General features: G+C 42.0%; 1 protein-coding gene across 3 annotated transcripts; it reads right to left on the bottom strand.

The window, feature by feature from the left end:
• Positions 1–382: 382 nt before the first annotated feature.
• On the bottom strand, positions 383–25,067 carry LOC311107111 (nuclear receptor-binding protein-like). 3 transcript variants are annotated; one of them, XM_084149590.1, is made up of 18 exons: positions 24,663–25,067; positions 23,853–24,089; positions 23,571–23,693; positions 14,851–14,952; positions 14,665–14,754; positions 13,820–13,860; positions 13,553–13,647; positions 10,476–10,559; positions 10,301–10,359; positions 10,028–10,126; positions 7,552–7,684; positions 7,212–7,302; positions 6,948–6,998; positions 3,758–3,893; positions 3,127–3,180; positions 2,750–2,813; positions 2,385–2,440; positions 383–2,151 (listed from the first exon to the last, which is right to left on the bottom strand). In XM_084149590.1, exons 2-18 carry the CDS (start codon positions 24,066–24,068, stop codon positions 2,056–2,058), a joined length of 1,590 nt encoding a protein of 529 aa, XP_084005716.1. In that variant the 5' UTR covers positions 24,069–24,089; positions 24,663–25,067; the 3' UTR covers positions 383–2,055. The 3 variants fall into 3 exon arrangements, with proteins under 3 accessions (XP_084005716.1, XP_084005714.1, XP_084005715.1); XM_084149588.1 differs by lacking the exons at positions 383–2,151; positions 2,385–2,440 and having other exon boundaries at positions 2,505–2,813; positions 24,663–25,019; XM_084149589.1 differs by lacking the exons at positions 383–2,151; positions 2,385–2,440 and having other exon boundaries at positions 2,505–2,813; positions 23,853–24,086; positions 24,663–24,743.
• Positions 25,068–25,153: the final 86 nt, after the last annotated feature.

Raw genomic sequence — 25,153 nt, forward strand, 5'->3', positions numbered from 1 at the left:
ACCTGAATGAAGGTCTATTGAGACAAACGGTTATAAGATCCATTCCATCATGATCACCAGTTTGCTGGAGTTTATTTTCCTTTGAACGTCATTTCTCCATGCACTTTAATAGGGTAGTTGTGAGAGCAGGGTTGGGGTCAATTCCATTTCAATTCAGGATGTAAACGTACAATTCCAATACCACATTTTATAAGAACAATTTGGAATTGGAATTTCAGTTTACTTCCTGAACTGACTGAATTTAGTTGGAATTGACCCTAAGCCTGTTCGCAAGTCATACTTCTATATATTCTTTTTAGCAGAGAAATTCAAAGGAAACACTACAGAAATACACAGAATCTAAGTAAACAGAAACCAGAAGGGAGACAAGCAAGCAGAGGTATTGAAGTGCTAGGTGTCATGTTTATTTCAGGAAGGGGAATTAAAAAAGAGGAGAAAGGTTTTGCAGAAGTGGATACAGCATTATGTCCAGCATGACGTACACTATACAAGATGGATACCAACCCATGTATCAGACAACCTTATTCCTGTAAAGGAATACAGACACATTGATGATAGACTGATTCCTGCAACCCACCACTTACTGGAACATTCTACGACCGCTTACCAGACCCACACCCCTCCCCTAACACACGCAAATCTGTCCGTTGCTGGTCTAAATCATACAGAAGCCGTAGTAGCTACAGCATTGAAAAGTTTAGTTAAAACAACAAAAACAATACAGTAGTGTAAACTAGCAGCAAGTTAGCTTTCTGGACAGATACGCGTTTGGTGACTTCTAAGCCTATTCTGTGGCAGCTATGATTTCAAGCAGAATGTGTGCTTTCAGCAGAGTAGAGCATCAATGAGACAAAGTCCCGTAACTCCGACACTGATATATGTTATGACAATAAGATAACATACTAGCCTTCCGCCACACCATCTTTGTCGTTTTAGTTTCTGTATAATGGGGTGATGTGATAGGAATGCAATTAGGGAGTGATATAATTTCACTTTTGCAGCCAGTTTAGTTGAAGGTATACAGAGTGCATGCATGTATTCACTACACGTTATGAGTCAATACATTTGTTAAGGAATGTAGACTATTGAGGTTTTTGTTTGATAAGCCAATAGTCTTAAAGTGTAAACCAGAGGTCCTTACACGGATACTGTTTCATTGTGTGTGAAATGGCAACAAAACATGATGAAAATGTACCACTACTTCCCACCATTTGCTAAATAAAACATTACAGCAAGAAACAGACGACAGTCGAGTGACAAAGTTCACTTTCTTAGAATGATTGGAAGTGATAAAGCAACAAAATGTGTATGTGGACCCAAGGAATACTAGCTGCTGGGTATGCAACAGCTTATGAAGATTCGAATCAACTAAACATTCACTAAAAAGAACCAAACCGCTTCGTGCTGAAAGTGAAATACACACTCATGATAGACCGTACTGATAAATAAAACTCGTATTATAGTCACAACATTCAGACTGCAATCGTCTCTCCCTCTCACCACCTGAGCACAGGTCGATTGGGTAAATGTGTCATAACTACAGCCACAGTTACATATTCTGATAATACAAAAGAAAGCGTAAGGGGGAAAAAACGCTTGACACTCGCATCTTCTGATGCATTAAAGAGCCATGTCCAATCAATACCGGAGGAAGAGGCCACATTCGTCCTACATACAGCACCATGTACAGTATATGTAGACCGGAGTAAGCGAGACAGAAGATATTTTTGATGGCATACCGACTGAAAACGTACAGTTTTGCGTTAACTTTCAAAATACAGTTCGTAATACTTACTTAAGTGACAACCAAGTTGTTTTTTTCTTCTTTTAAAACAGAGAAGCAGATAAGTATAAGTACAAAAAGACAAAACCACCTAGTGGCAGCTATTTCCACCATAAGGTGTGAAGAGAGGCTGTGGGAAGTTGTTTTTTGGGGGGGAGCAGGCAAAGCTTTCCCACAATCCTTTGGGGTGAGCGTCAGTGAAGTCCTGTCGGATAGGACGAGGGAGGGATGAGGGAGGCGAGGGGAGAGGAGAGGGGGATGAGGCTCCTCTGTTATGAGGAGACGGTTACCGGATTCAGGAAGCCGTTCCGGTTGTAGAACGTGGAGAAGGCCTCTTCCAGAACCGAAGCGAGTCGTGGCTGGTCACCCTGGACGAGAGAAAAGAGAATTCAGGACCCCATTTGAAAAGGCAAGCAATTAGCAAATCGTCAGAATGCCTCATCCTCGACTGCTATCCACTACAAAGCACATCCCAACTAGTCATTGTGCATGTGAACTGGTCAAACTTATGGTAGCAGTCAACAAAAAATAACTTTGCCCTCTTCAGCCTGGGGCTGCAGGTGTGCTGTGAGGTCACAGGGGTCGTGACCCCTTGCCTTACCTCGCTGACGAATCCCAGCTGAACGAGCTCCACGGCCAGCTCCTGCACGTTCTCATCTGTACACACCACAGGTCAGTCAAAAGCATACAGAAAGTCGAACATCCCTGTGACCTGGCTGGTCTAGTGGTAATGCCTCAGGTACACATATCTAGTGTCGGCATAGGTTTGAATCCAGCCTACTTTCTAAACAACCTCTATCTTTCCCCATTGTCATTCTCCTTCTACCCATTTAATAAAATGAGAAAAGACCTTTAGAAAAGTACAACATCCCTCTCTACGTTTATATAAATACAGCATGCAAAATATAGCTCTGTATACCACCAAATCAACTTTAGCATGGACTAAGCGCATGTGTGGATACTTACTTGGTAACAAATCGCAACTTAAGTGCCTATTCAACTTATCCTCAAGTTTCAGCAATAGTGTAAGCTGGAAAAAGAAGCAAAAGAATATGAATTTTTAAAAGAGGTTTGGGATGTTTGTCAGAAAATAGAGCTCTTAACCGAACAAAGACAGGCCTCATGTCTTACCCCTGGTCGTATTCACAAAGTGTCTCAAGAGTAGGAGGGCTGGTCTAGGATCAGTTTAGCCTAATAATTAATAAGATCACACTCCTACTCAGAGACGCTTTGTGAATAAGGGCCATTGAGAGCAGAGTCATTTTTCCAAACAAATCAGATTTTATGGTTGGCTATAATATAAGGTAGTAGCCCACACTGCGAAAATGAGACATAAGACTTACGTGATGTTTGGCCCCCTCGTCAACAGGCTCAATGTTGCACTGCATCTGTAGGACCTGGGCAGAAATTAGAGATGTGTTGTCCAAAGCTAGCAAACTCAAACAGTAGACAACATACACTGAGTATACAAAACATTTCCACGCTCTTTCCATGACATAGACTGACCAGGTGAAAGCTATGATCCCTTATTGATGTCACTTGTTAAATCCACTTCAATTCATTAGTGTTGATGAAGGGGAGGAGACAGGTTAAAGAAGGATATTTAAGCCTTGAGACATGGATTGTGTATGTGTGCCATTCAGAGGGTGAATGGGCAAGAAAATATTTAAGTGCCTTTGAACACGTTATAGTAGCACCTGTTTGTGTCAAGAACTGCAACGCTGCTGGGTTTTTCACACTCAACAGTTTCCCGTGTGTATCAAAAATGGTCCACCGCCCAGAGGACGTCCAGCATTGGAGTCAATATGGGCCAGCAAGTGACGAGCTTTCGGACAGGTAAAATAAGTGTCCTACAAGTGGCTAAAAAATGTCAAGCCATGTCCTCAATTCCTCCATCCATCCCTATTTTCCCTGTCCAGTGTGCCTTAAAATCCATCCCTGTACTCCTCCCTCCCATCCTCCTTTAGGTCTTACCTTCCTGGTCTCCAGCTCTGCAGGCTCAGGGGTGGGGGTTTTGACTGAGGGGGGTACTATGGGGGACTTCACTGCTTCCTGCTCGGGCTGCTTGGGGCCGGGCACCCCAAACGCTGTCAGAGGGTAGATACCATTCCTGACACATCAGAGAGGGGGGCTGAGTTAGACTTCTCACACATACACACACACACACACACACACACACACACACACACACACACACACACACATACACACATACACACATACACACACAACCTCTACAGATACACCCACACAAATGAGCACTGACTGGCATGCATGCTTACGTGCGCACCAGGGTTTCCTTTAGGAAAATGTGGCACCGGACATTTGACCGGTAGCATTTTAAAATTTACAGGATGTATAAGACATATGGTTGCGTAACCTGATTAGGGCGTCCACCCACGGTTCTCAGAATGACAGAAATCACATTTAGTTTATGGTCATACATCTTAACAGAACATGCAACTCGGATGCAATGGTGTGCGTCATTCTGACCCGAATTTCAATGAGCAATTTGAAGATGTTAGACTACATAGGCGGCGCATCCATACGGTTAGGGGAAACTAAGCTTTCCCTAAAGTAAATTTAATTAAATAGCCTAATTAGCTTAGTCCTATCTACACAGAAATGAAATTATAAAGAAATTACTCCAGAAAGCATGATTTGGCCACAGAGGATCATTAGCTTAAAAAATAAATAAAGCTGTGGATTGTTTTAAATCACATAGCCTATAGTCAGACGGGCCCGCAATTTGGGCAGAGCGCGCAGCAAATTCCAAATAGATGATTGTTGAGTTGTGACTGTCAGTAAAAACCAGAGAGACCCAGCTATGGCTATTGCTGTAAAGAGAAGACAATGAAGAGACTCCAATCTGTCTTTTAGTTATCAAAATTCTCAACTTAAGAGCGAAAACTAGCCTATCTTATTGGCACCAGTGGAGAACGTCGGTCATATCCCCGGTGAGTGTGCATATTCACTGTCTTTATCATTGGGTCAGTGCCACTTTTGTTTTGTTTTGGACAGGTTAGATGGACATCGTAGGCCTAATATATGGACCAGATGTCGTCATTTTTATTGATCTGTTCGTCAGTGTCGGCAGAGTAGGCTAGCTACCCTGTAATTTTTGTCGCATTAAAAAGATTCTGCTAATATCTCCAGTCATATAAAGTGCAGTAGAATTGCATGAAATGTGTTTATAAAAGGCCAACATTTTCCTGTGCAAAGACTAATCGAGTAAGCGCTGCACTGAACAGTCTTTTTTGCAAACAGTGATTCAGTTATATTATTAGCCTAAATTATGACTATCCAATCTATTCATCATCTTAGGAATAGATGCCTTTCTTACGTAAGTCTGCAAATGCGAGGATGCAGGGACTGCTTTATTATAAAGGTGCATTTCTATGGTGAAGATTAGCTTCCCCAAACTAGAAAAACCCACTTTCCACCTATGCTAGAATAACTGCCCACATGTACTTTTCCTCAGCCAACCGAGTACTGAACAGCAAAATCACAACATATAAAGTGTTGGTCCCATGTTTCATGAGCTGAAATAAAAGATCCCAGACATTTTCCATACGCACAAAAAAAATGTTTTGCTCAAATTCTGTGCACACATTTGTTTACATCCCTGTTAGTGAGCATTTCTCCTTTGCCAAGATAATCCATCCACCTGACAGGAAGCTGATTAAACAGAATGATCATTACACAGGTGCACCTTGTGCTGGGGACAATAAAAGGCCACTAAAATGTGCAGTTTTGTCACCCAACAATGCCACAGATGTCTCAAGTTGAGGGAGCGTGCTATTGGCATGATGACTGCAGGAATGTCCACCAGAGCTGTTGCCAGAGAATTTAATGTTCATTTCGCTACCATAAGCTGCCTCCAACGTCATTTTAGAGAATTTGGCAACCAAGTAGGCCTAGGCTACATCCAAAAAACTTTAAAAGCAATGAAGCTCATGCAACAGATCATAATGTTTAGCATAATATGTTGATAAACTATTATTTCTACACATTATCAGCACAGCAACGCACACAAGGCAGTAGGGTACGTGCGAATGTTCGTTCCATAAGGCAATTAGTGGGAAAACACCATTACGAACGGTTTCATGTGAGAGATCTAAATATGCAACAACTAGCATGGGTTGCTAATATGACTAGGACTGTGCCTTTGGCTACTGGACAATGAAAGAAAGTTGATTTGAAAACCAATAGAACATGAGAGAAAAGGCTACTGGTTTCAATGGCATATGGAAGGAAGTCTTTATAAAATAACGGCCTGCATGTTTGGTTGGATTTTGGCTACGCTACTTTGAAGCAAGTAAGATATGTCTCAATATGTAGTCAAATGTTCAGGTTTCAAACAATTAAGTATATATCTATTTTCAAAATGCATATTGCCTCCAACTCATTGCAAAGTGGTGTGTGACGTGCTGAAGTCTGCCTAGTTGCCTACGCACTTGAATGGCGAATGGGATGCGCGCTTCAATTACCAATTGAGAAATAAAAATAGTAGCTCTTTTAAAATCGTGGCCATTGTTCTTTATTTTTTTATTTACACACGATTGCCTTTAGAATTGTTGTGCAATGATTGGGCTTATTAAAGCACGTTTCACTACAGCAGCAACACAGAGTTGTTTGAGCTGTATCAGCAGCTCTCGTGCTGTTTCCACTGGTATTTCAATCAACGAATAGGCAAAAATGCATTATTCCACAATGTGATTTTTTCTCTTCTCCTGGCAATTTTATTTATCAGTGGGGGTTTTTTGCGCCAAAAGCCAGCTGACACCCCCTAATGCAGGGGTGTCAAACTCATTCCATGGAGGGCCTACTGTCTGCTGCTTTCAATTAAGACAGGGTTTTCCAAACGCAGTCCTCGGGACCCCAAGGGATGCACCTTTTGGTTTTTGCCCTTGTACTACACAGCTGATTCAAATAATTAACTAATCATCAAGCTTTGATCATTTGATTCAGCTGTGTAGTGTTAGGACAAAAACCAAAATGAGCACCCCTTGGGGTCCCGAGGACAGAGTTTGGGAAACCAGGTGAAGGGAGGAGCAAAAACCTGCAGAAACTCGGCCCTGCATGGAATGAGTTTGACAAGTGGGCTAACGGAAACCCTGGTGTGCACTCACGCTTACACACACCCACATACACATACCCTTACCTCACATCTTCCAGGAACTTGTCCAGCTCAAGAGCAGGGAACTGGGAAAGCCTGTGGACATCAACAGATTGTTCACACACTTCAACATTAAGTGTCTCAACAAGAGACTAAACAGCAGTTGGGGAGCATGAGTTGCTTCCCTTCTCAGTTATGTGCTAGTGGAGATGGCTATACAATCAGAACGTCATCGAGGATTTTAACAGGATCATTTTAATCATTTTTTGATTCCAAGAGATCGAATAGAGAGTTGGATCTACGACTCACTTCATCTGAACGCCGTCCTTGCACTCCACAATCACCAGGTTGGGGTCCATGTTCTTCGTCATCTCCTCGAGAGCATTTTCTGGAATCATGTCTACATGACAGACGGGGAGAATCTCAATTGCATACTCCTCACGTCCTCTCTCCTTCTCAAAACCCATTGGAGGAGAAGGTCAGAGGGGAGAGACCTCTGGCTTTGTCATCCAATGGATTTTGAGAAGGAGACGAGAAGACACGAGGAGTATGCAATTGATACCTTCCCAGGGATAGCCCAATGAGAGAACACACACATTAGTTTTTTGCGTCAGTGTCAATTTGTGTGTGTGTGTGTCTTGTTACTCACACTGGTGGCTTACGATGCAGTGTGCTGACAGCAGCTTCAGCAAGGGCACCTCGAACAGGGCCTGGTGGAACAGCAGCTCTTTGGCCGTGGGGCGCTTATTGGGGTCCTGCTCCAGACACTTCTGGATGAACTCCTGCCACAGGCAAACATCACCAGTATTAAAGAGACGGTTCACTCCTGGACAACACGTATTAAAGACATGCTCCGGAACTTTGGCGACTACTAAGTATTTTTTCAACCTCCCGCTTTGGGCTGGATGTGTCAATGTGTACAGTCGTGGTCAAAAGTTTTGAGAAAGGCACAAGTATTGGTCTTCACAAAGTTTGCTGCTTCAGTGTTATGAGATATGAGATACATTAAGTTTATGCAAAGAGTCAATATTTGCAGTGTTGACCTTTCTTTTTCAAGACCTCTGCAATCTGCCCTGGCATGCTGTCAATTAACATCTGGGCCACATCCTGACTGATGGCAGCCCATTCTTGCATAATCAATGCTTGGAGTTTGTCAGAATTTGTGGGTTTTTGTTTGTCCACCCGTCTCTTGAGGATCGACCACAAGTTCTCAATGGGATTAAGGTCTGGGGAGTTTCCTGGCCTTGGACCCAAAATGTCGATATTTTGTTCCCCGAGCCACTTAGTTATCACTTTTGCCTTATGGCAAGATGCTCCATCATGCTGGAAAACGCATTGTTCGTCACCAAACTGTTCTTGGATGGTTGGGAGAAGTTGCTCTCGGAGGATGTGTTGGTACCATTCTTTATTCATGGCTGTGTTCTTAGGCAAAATTGTGAGTGAGCCCACTCCCTTGGATGAGAAGCAACCCCACACATGAATGGTCTCAGGATGCTTTACTGTTGGCATGACAAAGGACTGATGGTAGCGCTCACCTTCTCTTCTCCGGACAAGGTGTTTTCCGGATGACCCAAACAATCGGAAAGGGGATTCATCAGAGAAAATGACTTTACCCCAGTCCTCAGCAGTCCAATCCCTGTACCTTTTGCAGAATATCAGGATATCAGTCTTCATGACATTCTGGAGTATATGCAAATTGCCATCATCAAAACTGAGGCAGCAGACTTTGTGAAAATTAATATGTGTTATTCTCAAAACTTTTGACCATGACTGTAGTTCATACATTCATAATCTATGAGCAGAATTACTGTCTTACCTCAATTAGCCACCAAATCCCTAGTTTGAAAGCAAAAGTTTTTCTGGAAGCTGTGCTGCACCAATTTCCCTACATTTTCCCCCACGTGGGCCAGCCCCCTAGCAATTCGACTTCTAGCCAATGAGCTGCAGCCCCTTGTCATTTGAGTGACAGCTAGCAAGATGTACACACAGAGCGCGAGAGAGAGAGAGCAATGACATGGTGCACATATCTGCACGTGACGTAGTACGAGAGAATCTCTTTAAAGAGACTGTTCACTCCTGGATGAACTCATGCCACAAGCAAAAAGAAAGACATACAGGTGTTAGAAAAGCAGTTCACACCAAAAACTGAATTGGTGGTTTGTTCTGAACGGTATAACCCAATCCCAGTCCATAGGCTAGTCCAGCCATAAACTATAGTTATCTTAAAGGGATAGTTCTCTCCTAAGTCCAACTTTGTCAAAATGTTTTCAGAGCTCAGATTTTCAAGTGACATTTGAGGGAGTTGAATTTAGGAGTGAACTATCCCTTTAAGATACACTATGGACTATACAGAACAGGGGTACTGTTATGATGACTTTTCACAGTGTTGTGGGAACAAGGTTACATTTATGAGATAAGTGATTATTGGTGCCACACAATCTGGAGGCCAATGATTCCAGTATGTCGAGGGAGTTTACTGAGGTTTATCTTAGAACGATTGATGGATATGATATACTGACTTGGGGTACAAGGTAATAACATCAAAGGAGGGAGTGCCCACTGATGGTTACCAGATATTGTTGAAGAAACGTGTAACATGACGTATATAAACTGAGAGGTTTTCTTTGTCTGGTAGTTTGAATGGCAAGAAGCGAAGCATGTGCCTTTTGTTAGACGAACCCGGTACCGAATATATTAAATATTTGTATGAACTCTAAGTGTCAAATATCTTCTTGCATCATGAATTACTTGATACCCGAGAAACTCATAACAGGTACTCAACTCTTACCCCACGAGGTCCAGAGCCTGCTGGTTTTCTGTTGTACCTGATAATTAATTGCACACACCTGGTGTCCCAGATCTAAAATCAGTCCCTGATTAGAGGGGAACAATGATAAAATGCAGGGGAACTGGCTTCGAGGTCCAGAGTTGAGTTTGAGGGATATAGACTATAGTTATGTTACGGCTGGACTGGGATTGGCTAATACCCTTCAGGACAACCCCCCAATTCTGTATTTCAATGCAACTCATCCCTTGGTTGCAGTGTGTATAATGTAGTGTCTAAGGAATCACCAACACAAACAAAACAGTTGGGTGTGTGCTGCTAGGCCAGGACCTTGACTCACCCTCTGCAGCGGGTCCTCCAGGGACTGAATGGCACTGTTGATGGCTTCTTGGGACACGTACGATGACTCGCCGTTACTCTGGATCTCCAGGACAGCCATCTAAGGATATGAGGAGGTGTGGGGAATAGAAGATTAGAAACAGGACCAGAAGAAAGACTGTTGGACTCCAAACTTCATCAAGTTGCCATGGAGCAAGGCTACGGTCATCCACTTCCACTACAGTCACACTTCAGAACTTGATCATTTAGTCAACCTCAAACACTCTTCACTCACCTCTAAGGCGCACATTCCAAAGGAATAAATATCCACGGCAGTGGTGACGTCTACAACAGCTGTGAGAAGAAAAATACCCATGTCAATCAACGCTAGTGACATTTCTACAGACAAAAAAAAACACCTCCATTACATGGTTTCTCAAAAGAGACAAAAAGGTCAAAAGGTTACATACCTCCATACTCGGGAGCAAAGAAGTGCAGGCTCTTCTGCTCCTCCCGACAGGTCTTGACGTGGTTGTTGATGGTGTCTGGGGCCACTGTAATAGACATAGGGTTACAAAAGGGAGGGTATATTACTGGAAACTTTTCTAGTGGCTTTTTTTTTAGGTACTTCAAATTATCACAGGTGTCTAATTATCCCTGGCTCTCTGTGTGGCATTATCACATGTAAAATATATAAAATAATCAAATAAGAGGATTACATTTTATTTTATCGAGTGACAAAGCTGTAAAACATTATCCTAAATATAAACCATCAACTTACTGAATACCCTTGGTGTTTATTATGAGGGTTTCAGCATGAAAAAAAAAAAACTTATATTGTTTTTACACATGTATTTATTTATTTTACTATGTAGGGCTGTGACAGTAAAATTATTTTGGATGACATTAATTGGCCAGCAAAATGATGGCGGTCTCTGTAATAACCATTCGAATAGACAAAAATTTTTCCTCTCCTCTGCTTCGGACTACATGTGCCGCCAAAGATTCTAATTTCGGTGTGCTGCTGCACTTTGCTTGCGCCTTTATATGTGTGTTCGTTCGCTACAACAGTTTGCTTGTTTCAGCAAGGAGCAACACAATTTCATCACGTTGTTAAGAGTTCATGTTACCGCAGAAACGGACTCAACCACACTCAACCTGGCCGTCCAGTCTTTTTGTAAAAATGTTTAAACAGTTATGACGGTAATTGTATTTTCATGATGGTCTTCACCTATAACCGTCAGTCCCACAGTTATCCGTCATTGTGCCAGCCCTATTACTATGTCAATATATCTTCGTTGTAAATGTTTTGGCGCCAAACTGGTGGCAGTTGTGAAAAAAGTCAATAGTTGGAAGAGTTGCAGAGCCATTGTTGATTAGATGCTTTTTTCAGTAAATGTTGTTATTTTCTCTTGATCCATATGGTCTATCCACTAGAAACTCATGGACACCAATATAAAACAATTATACTATATATGAATATACACTACCAGTCAAAAGTTTGGACCCATCTACTCATTCAAGGGTTTTTTCTTTATTTTCGACATTGTAGAATAATAGTGAAGACATCAAAACTACGAAATAACACATACAGTGAGGGAAAAAAGTATTTGATCCCCTGCTGATTTTGTACGTTTGCCCACTGACAAAGAAATGATCAGTCTATAATTTTAATGGTAGGTTTATTTGAACAGTGAGAGACAGAATAACAACAACAAAATCCAGAAAAACACATGTAAAAAATGTTAAATTGATTTCCATTTTAAATAGGGAAATAAGTAATTGACCCCCTCTCAATCAGAAAGATTTCTGGCTCCCAGGTGTCTTTTATACAGGTAACGAGATGAGATTAGGAGCACACTCTTAAAGGGAGTGCTCCTAATCTCAGCTTGTTACCTGTATAAGACACCTGTCCACAGAAGTAAGCAATCAATCAGATTCCAAACTCTCCACCATGGCCAAGACCAAAGAGCTCTCCAATGATGTCAGGGACAAGATTGTAGAACTACACAAGGCTGGAATGGGCTATAAGACCATCGCCAAGCAGCTTGGTGAGAAGGTGACAACAGTTGATGCGATTATTCTCAAATGGAAGAAACACAAAATAACTGTCAATCTCCCTCGGCCTGGGGCTCCATGCAAGATCTCACCTCGTGGATTTGCAATGATCATGAGAACTGTGAGGAATCAGCCCAGAACTACACGGGAGGATCTTGTCAATGATCTCAAGGCAGCTGGGACCATAGTCACCAAGAAAACAATTGGTAACACACTACACCGTGAAGGACTGAAATCCTGGAGCGCCCGCAAGGTCCTCTGCTCAAGAAAGCACATATACAGGGCCGTCTGAAGTATACCAATGAACATCTGAATGATTCAGAGGAGAACTGGGTGAAAGTGTTGTGGTCAGATGAGACCAAAATCGAGCTCTTTGGCATCAACTCAACCCGCCGTGTTTGGAGGAGGAGGAATGCTGCCTATGACCCCAAGAACACCATCCCCACTGTCAAACATGGAGGTGGAAACATTATGCTTTGGGGGTGTTTTTCTGCTAAGGGGACAGGACAACTTCACCGCATCAAAGGGACGATGGACGGGGCCATGTACCGTCAAATCTTGGGTGAGAACCTCCTTCCCTCAGCCAGGGCATTGAAAATGGGTTGTGGATGGGTATTCCAGCATGGCAATGACCCAAAACACACGCCCAAAGCAACAAAGGAGTGGCTCAAGAAGAAGCACATTAAGGTCCTGGAATGGCCTAGCCAGTCTCCAGACCTTAATCCCATAGAAAATCTGTGGAGGGAGCTGAAGGTTCGAGTTGCCAAACGTCAGCCTCGAAACCTTAATGACTTGGAGAAGATCTGCAAAGAGGAGTGGGACAAAATCCCTCCTGAGATGTGTGCAAACCTGGTGGCCAACTACAAGAAACGTCTGACCTCTGTGATTGCCAACAAGGGTTTTGCCACCAAGTACTAAGTCATGTTTTGCAGAGGGGTCAAATACTTATTTCCCTCATTAAAATGCAAATCAATTTATAACATTTTTGACATGCGTTTTTCTGGATTTTTTTGTTGTTATTCTGTCTCTCACTGTTCAAATAAACCTACCATTAAAATTATAGACTGATCATGTCTTTGTCAGTGGGCAAACGTACAAAATCAGCAGGGGATCAAATACTTTTTCCCCCTCACTGTATATATTAATTGTTTTAGTTAAAATTGCCATAGATTACCTGTTAATTACCAAAATTATGGTAATTTACTGGTAGCTTTGCAACCATAAATAGACAAGTGACAAATTATCCCAAAGGGAATGGGGAACTTTCAGCTTGGGACAGGCCTGGCGTCTGTTCAGTAGGGCCCATCGTCACAAAACATTTTGTAATGGATAATGAAAAATCTGTGTTCAGCCAATACTTCCCCATTTTACTCGGTTTCAAAATGTTTTCTCCCTACTGACCACGGTCTTGAAGAGACAAGAAAGTCCCTTCAGGTGCCATTTTCTGAGAAGGTTGACATTTAGTGTGATTGATGGATCGGAGGCCCACCTGAGCCAATCTTGATGAGGCCATTGTGCTGGATGAAGATGGTATCACAGGTCAGGTTGCCGTGGATGATGGGAGGGTCACAGGAGTGCAGGTAACTGGGGAGAGGAGAGAAAGGTTACAGGACACTTCAAGAGAAGTGTGAGTGTATAGACGTGTGAGAAGTGTGAGTTTTTAGAGAACAGAACTGGCTCCAGGTGCCTCAGTCTGGAAAAATAAATCCAATAAAAGTAATCTGCCGGATATGTGCAATGTGTGTGTGTGACTGACCTGAGAGCAGACAGTATCTGTGTACACCAGCGCTTCCAGGCCTGATAGAAACGTGAAGGACAACAGACAGCACAGAGATTAATAAAGCTTTGGACTACAATTTCTGACATTCAAATCTACTTGAAATGTGATTAACATATGCATGCAGTTCTTGGAAGTGTTAATACTCGAAATCAGCGTTTCCCAAACCCGGTCCTGGGGCCCCTCCTGGGTTCACATTTTGTTTTTTTGCCCTAGCACTACACAGCTGATTCAAATAACCAACTCATCATCAAGCTTAGATTATTTGACTCAGCTGTGTAGTGCTAGGGTAAAAAACAAAACGTGCACCTAGGGGGTGGGGCAGGACCGTGTTTGGTGAAAACCTGCTCTAAATGACCAGATTAGGCTGCAATTAATCCCCTCCTTCCACTGCAGCCAACAGAAAAGGGGTATTTTTAGCTGAACCATAGGAAACTAAGGCAGTACATACAGATGACATACCTTCTGTTTATAGCTTCATTTGGGTGGGTTTGGTTTCAGCCTGTCCTGGTTATATTGTAATTATTATTATTAATATTTTTTAATCAGTTCTTGAAAGGGGCAATCTGTAGTTCAAACAAAGCCAACACACCGCCACTGTTTCGGTAAACAGCTGAGGGACGGGGCTGTTGTAAAACAAGATTATATTTGGGATTCTGATGGGGTACGACAGTTGAACTAAGATCATTAGGCATTTTTAAGTTATATTCTTAAAGAATCAATGAGTATTTATCATTAATTTTAAAAGTCCAAAAATGTATGTAGTAATCGCTGATTGCTCCTTTAATATCAATACCAAAACAGACTAACAATCCATCCCGTACTTTTTCATTCATCGTCTTGTGGTTTTTCTTGGTCTTTTTCAGAAACTGCTTCAGGCTTCCCGAAGACATGTATTCTGTGATGAAAATGACCTGAGGGTAAAAATAATAATTTCCTGTATAATACATTCAGTTTATTTCTTATTATTAAAAAGGTAGTTATGTCACTGCATTGAGAAGATCTCTTACCCTGGCCCTATTTTCCTTCACGTCGGCCCAGTACTTGTGAAACTTGACAATGTTCAAGTGCTCCAACTGGATCAAGTTGTCAAACACCGCTTTGACTTTCTCCTGATGGACAAACATGAGTAAGAATGTAAAAATAAAATATAAATATACAGTATTTGCAGTCAATCATACCTCAATCATCAACTAATGTGTGTAAATGAGTTCAACACTTCTCTCCAAATGTCCATTATCCCTCTTGTAATCGAGAGGCATTACCAGATGCAGTTTAACAACTAAGCTCATTATTACAAACTAAACCCCTTAGCCTGGGTTAATGTCTGATGTGTATCTGCTTACGTGTTTCTTTTCATTGGGATTTTAGTTCAGTGTTTTTGGCTAACCAGCTCTACATTTATTTGATTGTGGCCACATTTGTGATCACCTGGTGCTCAGGAGATTTTTAATAACTAGGGCCTAGATGTCTGACAACTGATGAAAATCCTGACTTTCAAAGGAATGCCGAGAATGTTCTTTCACATATTATGTTGGACAGCATTACAACACAAAGCTCCAACTGCAGACCTGCCAACCTTGACCAATTTTTATGAGCACCCCCGTCCCCGCAATCCCCATGGCAGCGCACGTGCGACACCCACACTGCTCAAATCATAGGCAAATGCAATTTCTTTACGCCTAATAAGGATGTTGGCAGAAGACTGTCTCAGTAGGAACGATAGGCTATAGACTTATGAGTACTTGGTAATCGGCTGCTCTTCAGTAGCTAACTATAAATACATGTAAATGTACAATCAGGGCTCTCCCTAGGAATTTCTGACAAGGTGGTGCTGATGTAGGCCTAAGGTTGGGTAGTGGGAAGATTAAAAAATAAAATATAACCTGTGACAGCCATTTCCTGAAACCTAGAGGGCTCTATTTTAACAAAGCTAACGCAATGGTAAATCTAAGCGCATGCGGTAGAGCTGTAGGTTCAGGGGTGTGTCAGAAATATTTTGGATATTTTCACAATCACAATTATCGGTGCACTTGCTGGCGTTGGCAGCGGTTTTGATGAATAAACAAGTTGTGGATGTGTCGAGGCTTGGCCACTCACTGGCCAATCAGAACATGCTCCATGGCAAAATATGTGGTTGCTTCAAGTTGTGTATTTACGGTCTTTTATGTATTGCCTTGGAATCAACTCCAATTCCAATGTTAATTCCGTTATAGTTTGTTAAATCGCTTACAGAAACTAAATAAAATGCAGAACTATTTTTGCTAAATACGTTAATTTGAACCCATTTGCAGTACACATTGTTCTAAGTAATTGCATGGCTTCAATAGCATTCACACTGATATAGGGGCTAGGCCTACTGTAAATTGCATTATGCCTGAGCATGGACATGCCAAACATTGTCAATAAGCAAGATTGAATTAATTATTGATAAGGCCTAAATACAAAAAAAAAATGTTTGAATCAAACTTGTTTTAAATAGCCTATGTCACACTTACAGGCACCATAATTTCTCCCCGTGGACATATATTAAAACAACGCAGACTGGAGGGTTTTATGCACATCCAAACTTTTCAGAGTAGCTGGACAAAGATCCAATATAAAGAGAAAGGGAGAATGTCCACCATTATACAGCTCCCAAATAGGCCTGTTTTATGAACATAGTCAAAACCATTTCACACATCTCCAGAAGTTGCATTGCAAGCGCGCCACGGACATTGTCATCATAAAACCAGGAAGGTGAATCATTAATTATATTACAACCAAACTTGTTAGAAACAAAAAAGAAGCAATCCGTTGTTTTTTTTATACAACAATAAATACATGTAAAATGTTATAAAAAAAATTGGCAGGCTAAAAAAAAGACACGTATTGCTGTTGAACCAGCCTTCGTATAGTAGGCCTAAGGGAGGGCTTGGATTTTAAACATTTAAAACGGAAAACAAGCCATTTTTACAGGTTACTACTAACTACAAGGTTTACCGGTATTCACCGAGGTTCTCATCTCTCCTTTCATGATGGGCATGGACATGTAGCCTACATCATGGAGAGGGTTTTACGCACGTCCAAAACGGGACCTGCATGGCTAAAACAATGTGGGCCTGCCTACAATGCATAGACAAAAAGGGAACGTGAGCTCACTGTTTTACTCCTCTCAAACTTGAAATGCAATAACACTTTGGTAATAAAAATGTATTTCCAAGCAGTCTCCGGAGCCAAACCCTTTATCGACAGTCTTTGACTACTTTGCGATTGCATTGGGCAGACAAAAAAAATGCCTTAATTGAGGAGGGGAGGCTATGCTTGGTTTTTAATCAAATAAAACAAAACATTTTTTTAACACTAGATGACAGAGACTGTTATAGGTTACATTCCCATGTCAAATAGTTTGAAGTTGAAGTTGACTGACTGCAAGGGAATGTAGCTAGCTTGCTGTTGCTAGCTAATTTGTCCTGGGATATAAACATTGGGTTGTTATTTTACCTGAAACGCACAAGGTCCTCTACTCTGACAATTAATCCACAGATAAAAGGGTAAACCTAGTTAGTTTCTAGTCATCTCTCCTCCTTCTGACTTTATATGGTGGTTGGCAACCAACTTTAAGGTGCATTACCACCAGCAATTGGACTGGAGTGTGGACATCAGTTAATCTTTCAATCACCCACGTGGGTATATGCTCCTAAAAACCAATGAGATGGGAGAAGCGGAACTTGCAGCGCGTCAAGCATCAAAAATAGAAGCAAGTTCTATTTTAGCGCCTGGCTACGCAGACGCTCGTTGACGCGAGCAGTTTGGATGAAATGATTGAATAACATGTATGTGTGAATTTATTTTGCAAACGCTCGCACACGTAACGTGAGCGGTGTGGTCAGCATGTTACTGCATGTTTCCTTGCGCGTCAATGCACTTGAGTCTACTACCGTTGTGGAGATGAAAGCATGTGTGGGCAAGAAAGTGTTCTCGATTAGGAGCTAACAACAAAATAATATAGTGGTAATGTGCTGGACAAACACATACAATTTCGGAAAATGTATTTGGTAAACATTTTCCCTCCCCTTTTTCCTTAAACATCAGTGGTATCAACGGACGAAGTAGAGAGCTGCCATCCAGCTCGAGGGAAGAAAATAGTGCCATAGACGGAAGAGGATGCGAGACACCCCACTTAGTTTTTTTCTGGTTCTTTCTGGTTCAATTTAAGTCAATTAACTAAGTAGACCAGACCCAGCTGCTTTCGCATTGGTATCTATGGGAGAGCCACCCGCTTAAGTAGACAGGAACTTACAATTTTTTTTTCCAATGGTAAAGGGCCTGAGTGAACGGTCTTAATGTATCCATCATCTTTGATAGTACTATGTGGGCCGGAGCGGAAAGCTAAAGATTGGATCGGCTCCAACTTCAGAAAGTGGAGTCAAAAAGCACAATGTGCCAACTAGAAGCCTGTTACAGTCGTTTTTCATACCAGCATACTTTGACCTCAAGTTGCGTGCATGATACGCAAAATGTGTGCAGGTTGGCAGGTCTGCAACTACTCAGAATATGATCAGGCCCTTGCCAAGCAAAAGGTAAAGCAAAGGTTAGTACAGAATCTCTGCAAGTCATGCTTTGTCTCTCTGCTTTTTGTAAGGATCATATTCAAAATATTATCCAGCTTTGTCCTTGACCATTCCTAAGCACATGTTAGCTCAGCATTTCTGCAAGTCATGCTTTCTCTCGCTTTTTAAAAGGAGAAGAAAAAACTAAAAAAACTAAAAGGGAGCTCATCCTACTCAAAGCTCAGCCTGTGTTCAACAGACGACGGCACAGCATGTTAACATGAAGAACAGAAGGCAGACTACACTGTCTGAGCCAGCACACTGACACAAGCGCCAACCAGACTGCTCAGAGCTTAGAGACAGTCACAGGGTGGAACACTGCCAAGAACAAGGTTGTTTTCATTCGGCACCAAACAGAGGAAGAGCGAAACAAGGAGGGACCACCACCTGTTGTCCAATAAGAAACGCAACATTTTGTTTCCTGTCTGGTAGTTATTTTCTGTTGTGCGCCCTTATGAACGACCAGGCCACAGAAAAGGGTTTCCAACACCTAGGGCTCTATTTTAACAAACCTAACGCAACGGTAAATCTAAGAGCTTGCAGGAGTGCTATAGGTCCAGGTGTGTGTCAGAAATATTTTGGGTATTTCCATAGTCGGAATTATGAGCGCAATAGCTGGCCCTGGCACAAAAGGGCTGTTTTTTATGAATAAACAATTTGTAGGTGTGACGAGGGCGTTCCCTCTTACTGGCCAATCAACACGTTACATGGCTTAATACCGCATGTCTCAACTTCTGTAGGTTATTGACGGTCTTTGCATTGTCATCAACTCCAATTCGGCTTGGGGCACAGAATATTCTCGTCCTGGTCCATTGTGTATTGATACTACAGTTTAGTAAATAGCATAGGCTACAGAACGAGTAATAGCAACAGTAAAAAATATAGATATAGTGTTTGCTCAATAGCCTATGTTTGGAGTGTTGGCAGTCAATATTGTTGTAATTTGCTTCAACAAGCCTAGCCTACACGTCTTTGAGTCAGCAGCATACCATCCTGCATCCCACTGCTGGCTTTCCTCTGAAGCTAAGCAAGATTGGTCCTGGTCAGTCCCTGGATGGGAGACCAGATGCTGCTGGAAGTGGTGTTGGAGGGCCAGTAGGAAACAATCTTTCATCTGGTCTCCAGGGCAGTGGTTGGGAACATTGCCCTGGGTTGGGTGCCGTCTTTTGGATGGGACGTTAAACGGATGTCCTGACTCTCTGTGGTCATTAAAGATCCCATCGCACTTATCGTAAGATTAGGGGTGTTAACCCGGTGTCCTGGCTTAATTCCCTATCTGGCCCTCTTCCAATTGGCTCATTCATCCCCCCTCCTCTCCCCTGTAACTATTCCCCAGGTCATTGCTGTAAATGTGAATGTGTTCTTAGTCAACTTACCTGGTAAAATAAAAGGGTAAAATAAACATAAAAATGAATCAATTTACTCATTGCACTTCTCCTAAAATACTAAACTGCCGTATTGTGAGGCACGTTCTTAATAAGCAAAATATAGCCTAGGCCTACCGTTTGTTGGGGAATACACGTATTTGACTGAATTGTTTAATATTAATAGTTAACAATTAATATGCTTAACAATAGTAGAGACATTTCTTAACTACCAATGCTGTGCTTTTCATGAGGGGCCCCTCTAGCTTCCTGCAGCTGGTCTGGGTATGTCAAGGACATGGGATGGAGATAAAACTTCAGGAACAGATAGACCTGTATAGTTTCTCGTTGCTTCAGAGTAACCCGGTCACACGGTTAAAACAAAGAGCCTCAGAGTGACCACAGTTTTTCAGTTAATCCTGTATTTTACTATTTTTAAAAAAAAATTATAAGGGCACAGCTGTGTAGAGATATGGGCAGTGACGGAGCTAAAGTTATCACTTGTTTGTGCGCTATGACTTGATACACATAGCCACAGGAAGAGAACAAGATGGCTCCTGATCTGCCCGTGGGGGAGGGGGGGGGGGCTGTTGTGCCCTTGGGCTGAATATAATAATTATAATTCCCTTTCCCCGACTGCGTGATCCGAAGCACCTCTCACTCACATGGCTCTCTCAGATATCTCAATTCTTATTAGCTAATCCCAGTCACGTGATCGGGTCCTTCTCATAGGCTACAAGTGAAGACAGACACGTCGGGGACGCAACTGCACGCGTCCTTATCGAATTCCGAGGCGCATATCGAAGATGTTGGAAGAACTGTCCACATTTACTTTTTGTCAGCCAACAAGATGAGTAGGCCTAACGAACAGCAAAAACACTAGCCTATGTCAATCTACTATCCCGCATAGTATAAAAGTTGACCTATTCTATTCTGTGAGAGAAATAAATATTCCAAGCATAGTCTGGGACAATTATGGGATGCGATGGATCCAAAATTAATACAACCACTAGCAAAAGATCAGAAGACTTAGCCTATTAGTTTATCAACATTTTAAGCTAAGTCTTCATATTATAAAAGCACAGCAATGCGCAGACGGCAGTAGGCTATAAGCGTGAATGTTCCAAAATGCAATCAATTCGTGGAAAACACTATTCTCAAAAGTGACCGCAAATGCTATTATGCATGTAATGCTTTTATTATAAAAGGTGTATTTTTTTGGTGAAGATTATCTTCCCCAAATTTGAAACTCAAGTGCAGCGTATGTATGCCAGTTAGGCTCTACACCCATTGTAAAGCGGATTAATGTGCTTAATTTTAAGAAGTTATTTGGCCACTTTAGTTGTGATACAAACCTTATCAAAACATATAGGCCTATGGGCTAGGCTACATGAGGTGTGCAACTGATTTCAAAAAGTCGCAAAACAAGGCATGCACTGTTTCTTGCCTTACTGCACAGAAGCTGGGTATCATTCACAAGTGATAATATATAATTCACAAGTGATAGGCTAATAGTCACCCATCAGACAATTCTTGATGTAATCTTGTCTTAATGTGTGAAATTTGTTTTGATTTACAATGGACCATTATCATGCACCTGTATCGAAACAGGGGCAAGGGGGAAAAAATGTATGTCATCTATTCACTTAAATAGCGAATGGAGGATGCTATTCCCATGGGGCATTTTCATGCCAGCCAGGTAGCCTATACTCCTGTTGTAAAGAGAAGCAACGTGCTTAATATTAGATAAGTTGAGAAATAAATATAGTACGCCTAGCCTATAGAAATCTGATGGGATCCTCCTCTTTTTAATAGAGCCCATCAAAACTCTGTTTTGGCACAATTGCATAGCCTATAGAAATGTTGCGCAACATGAGCTCATGGGCACTCATTAAGTATTTGATTAGATTTTCGAACATTTGCATAGATGTCAAAGTGATCAGAGGGACAATGGAGTGCTGAGTACCAGGTAGTTAGCAAGTTTGGTAGGCTACTAATGACCATCAGCAGCATCAGAGCTTGGAGAAGCCTAATTACCCTGACTAAACAGTCACATGGAATTTGACTGCCGTCATGACTCGTGACCGCCGGTGTGGCGGTAATACGATCACCGTAACAGCCCTAGTCAGAAGCATGATATTATAAATCGATTATCTCGTTCCATGGCACTGTGTGCATACGTAGGCTTAAATGTCTTTACGCATAACATCCGCACGTCTATACAAAATACTAGGCTCCTGTCAAATGTGTCATTGCCTATGTGCGAGGCAGATTCTCCAAAAAATCTGCTTTTGATATGGCATTATAGGAGGATTGAATAGTTTGGAGGAACGTGTCTCTGGTAATCGGAAGAGGGGCGCTGTTTGAAAATGTGGATGATAGTCTACTTGAAGAAGCGAAATGAAGTATGCAGGTATGTGAATACTGAATAATGAAAAAGCATGAGGGCAAAAACCTCAAATATTTCAAAGTTACTTGGCTAACGGCCAGGATAACAAGACGCACCTGTGCGATGCTGCTAAACCAGCTTTGATTAAGGGGAGGGTTGGCTATGCTTGGTTTTTAATCAAATTAAACAAAATGGGGGGAAACCAATCTTTTTTTAATGTTTCTAAATACAAGATCCACCAGCACAAAAGGCACATCTCTCGTTCCATGGGAACTATTCGTCATGGCTGGACAGGCTGCATTTCCGCTCTCAAAAGCCATGCCATTATCAACTGCGTTACCGGTAAGACCTGCTTTTTGTGGGTCTTAAAACGTCCCATTTGCGCTGCATGAAAGTCACTTTTGCGCTTGTTTTTAAGGACACGCCTCAAATATTGCCACCCCTTTCACCTTAGTGCAAGCAAGCTAATGATAGAAAGGTAAATTGCCAAACCTGGCGTTGTGGCTGGAAAATGCCAGTGTGCCAGTTTTTACATTGCAAACTAACGTGCAATTGACACTTGTGCCTCCTTAGCACCAGCTGAAAATAGGGCCCCTAATGAGGTGCAAGAGGATTATGCAACAACCTTTGTGTCAGTTTCTATGAACGGTTTTATTAACACTTTGTACAGAGAGTGTACTTTGCATTTGTGAGATATGGGTCGGAACACTTTGCCTAAGGAGCTTAGGGCAAGAAGAAAACTAATATTGATTTACCTCTGCATGGTGCTGATGAGCATCAAGCCAGGAATGCAGTGCAAAGAAGAAAAACTAACAGAACGCGATCTCCTACTTTTAGGATCTGGGGCTGTACGTATCAAGTGTCTCAGAGTAGGAGTGCTGGTTTAGGATCAGTTTTGACTTTTAGATCACAATAAATACAATTACACAAACACCAGGGACTTGATCTTAGATCAGCACTACTCCATTGAGACACTTGCTAAATACGGCTCTGCCTACATAGACCAACAAATTCTGCAAGTCAATGTGAACATCAAAATGAACTTCCAACAGGTAGCTAGTTTTGAGAGGATGCCAGCAGTCCAGGGGTAGTAGCCTTAACCCTGTCATTGTGATATCATAATGGCCTGTAACTATACATCACATAATGCCCTACCATTGTGAGCTGTCAAACTGTGAGCTGTGATGACCAATCTTTGACATCACAAAGAGCATTGTTTCCACTGTGAGCTGTCAAGCTGTGATGATGGATCATTATGTAATCACAAACAGCAAAGTTTCCATTGTGAGCTGTCAATGTGTCAAATGTGTTTCTAACTGATCATTATGACATCACACAGCACAAGGTTCTGTTGCAGCTTAGCCCTGGCTGAGAACCCAACCCACCTCCTGCAGTTTGAAGTTCTTCCTCTCTGAGAACATGACCTCATTCCACACCACCTCCACGCCCTCCTCTGTGTCCATGGCCAAGTAGGCATTGTCAATTCCAGGGACATTGCGCTGGTTCACCTAAATCGAGAACGAAAGTGTTGAATTCAACTAATAATCTCCATCGGATTCAAAACAGTTAGATGTGTAAAACAACAAGTAAAATATTTTTGGGGCAAAGACACTAAAAACACAAACAGTAAGCAATGTTCCTGTCTCCAGCTCACGTTCATTGCATACCTCCTCTCTCCGTTTCTGCCAGCGTCCGCATGGGCTCTCCTCCAGAATCTCAGACTCGTCTTCGCTCTCCTCATCCTCTGTCGCCGTTGTGGCAGGGGGGTGTGTCACAGTTGATACTGGAGGGGACACACTCTGCTCGGTGGAGGCAGAGACCACAGACTCTGCTTTCCCCTCCTGGACAGGGTCCGAAGCCTGCAACCCTTCTCCCTCTGACATCTTGTCAGACTTGGCTGCCTGCTGCAAAAACAGACAAATTGTAGACTCAAAGGCTTCATGCATCATTGCCAGATGACTAAAATGTATTGTACACACACACAACACAATATTTCATTGCCACGCTGGATATTTATACATTTCAATGGCTGAGGTTCTCTCTCAAATTGAGTTGAATTTAACTAGCTACGTTGTTTTGCTTCAACAGGGCTGAACCTGATATGGCTCACGCACCTGATAGGACTTGCTAGCTGACCGCTTATTTTAGACATTAATTCATTCAAATAAACTAGCTAGTTAGTTAGTGCTCCTTTCCAGGCAGAGCTAGCGTAGCAAGGCCCAGTCATTGGTTTATAATTTAGCCAAAGACAGAAGAGGAAGCCCCACTCGCTGTTTTTTTCTGGTTCAATTAAAGTCAATGAACTAAGTAGACCAGCTCCAGCTGCTGGTGCATTGGTGTCTATCGGAGACACTCCCAGTTAAGTAGACCGGAACTGACAATTTTTTTCAATGGTAAAAGACCTGAGTGAATCATCTTCATTTATCCACCATCTTTAGTTTAGTTTGCCATCTAAAATGGCTATCATAGTTAGCTACCTAGCTAACTTGAGTGATGTTGCCAGCTCCGTATTAGTAGACTCCAACTCCAAACTTCTGTTGAATCCTTGTGGAAATACGATTTGCTAGCAAGCTCTTCAACAGACGCACTTCCCTGGCTCCCAGCTAACGCATCTAGCTAGCTAACTTGGCTAGTTTAGTTAACGTTATATCCGCTAGCTATGTAGCCACCGGTTATTGTCAGGATCTGCCGGATTTAGTCCTACATTGAACAAAAGCATAATCCACATGAAATCGTTTTTTACATCCCAATTATAAAGCAATAGGTTACTATGAACCGACGTTTACACGGCTGATAAAATAATGGCAACATACATGCACTGATTTACAGCCACTACAAAAAATAATCAAAAACGAGACGGCAGTGGGCGTGGATTGCCTACCACGTTGTTTTCTTATTCGGTGAGAGTCTAGAATGACATTTTATAGGACGAATCATGGTACCAATCATTAATATATGCTACTTGCTT

This window comes from Coregonus lavaretus (assembly GCF_964263955.1).
Source record: "Coregonus lavaretus genome assembly, chromosome: 31".
Lineage (NCBI taxonomy): Eukaryota > Metazoa > Chordata > Actinopteri > Salmoniformes > Salmonidae > Coregonus > Coregonus lavaretus.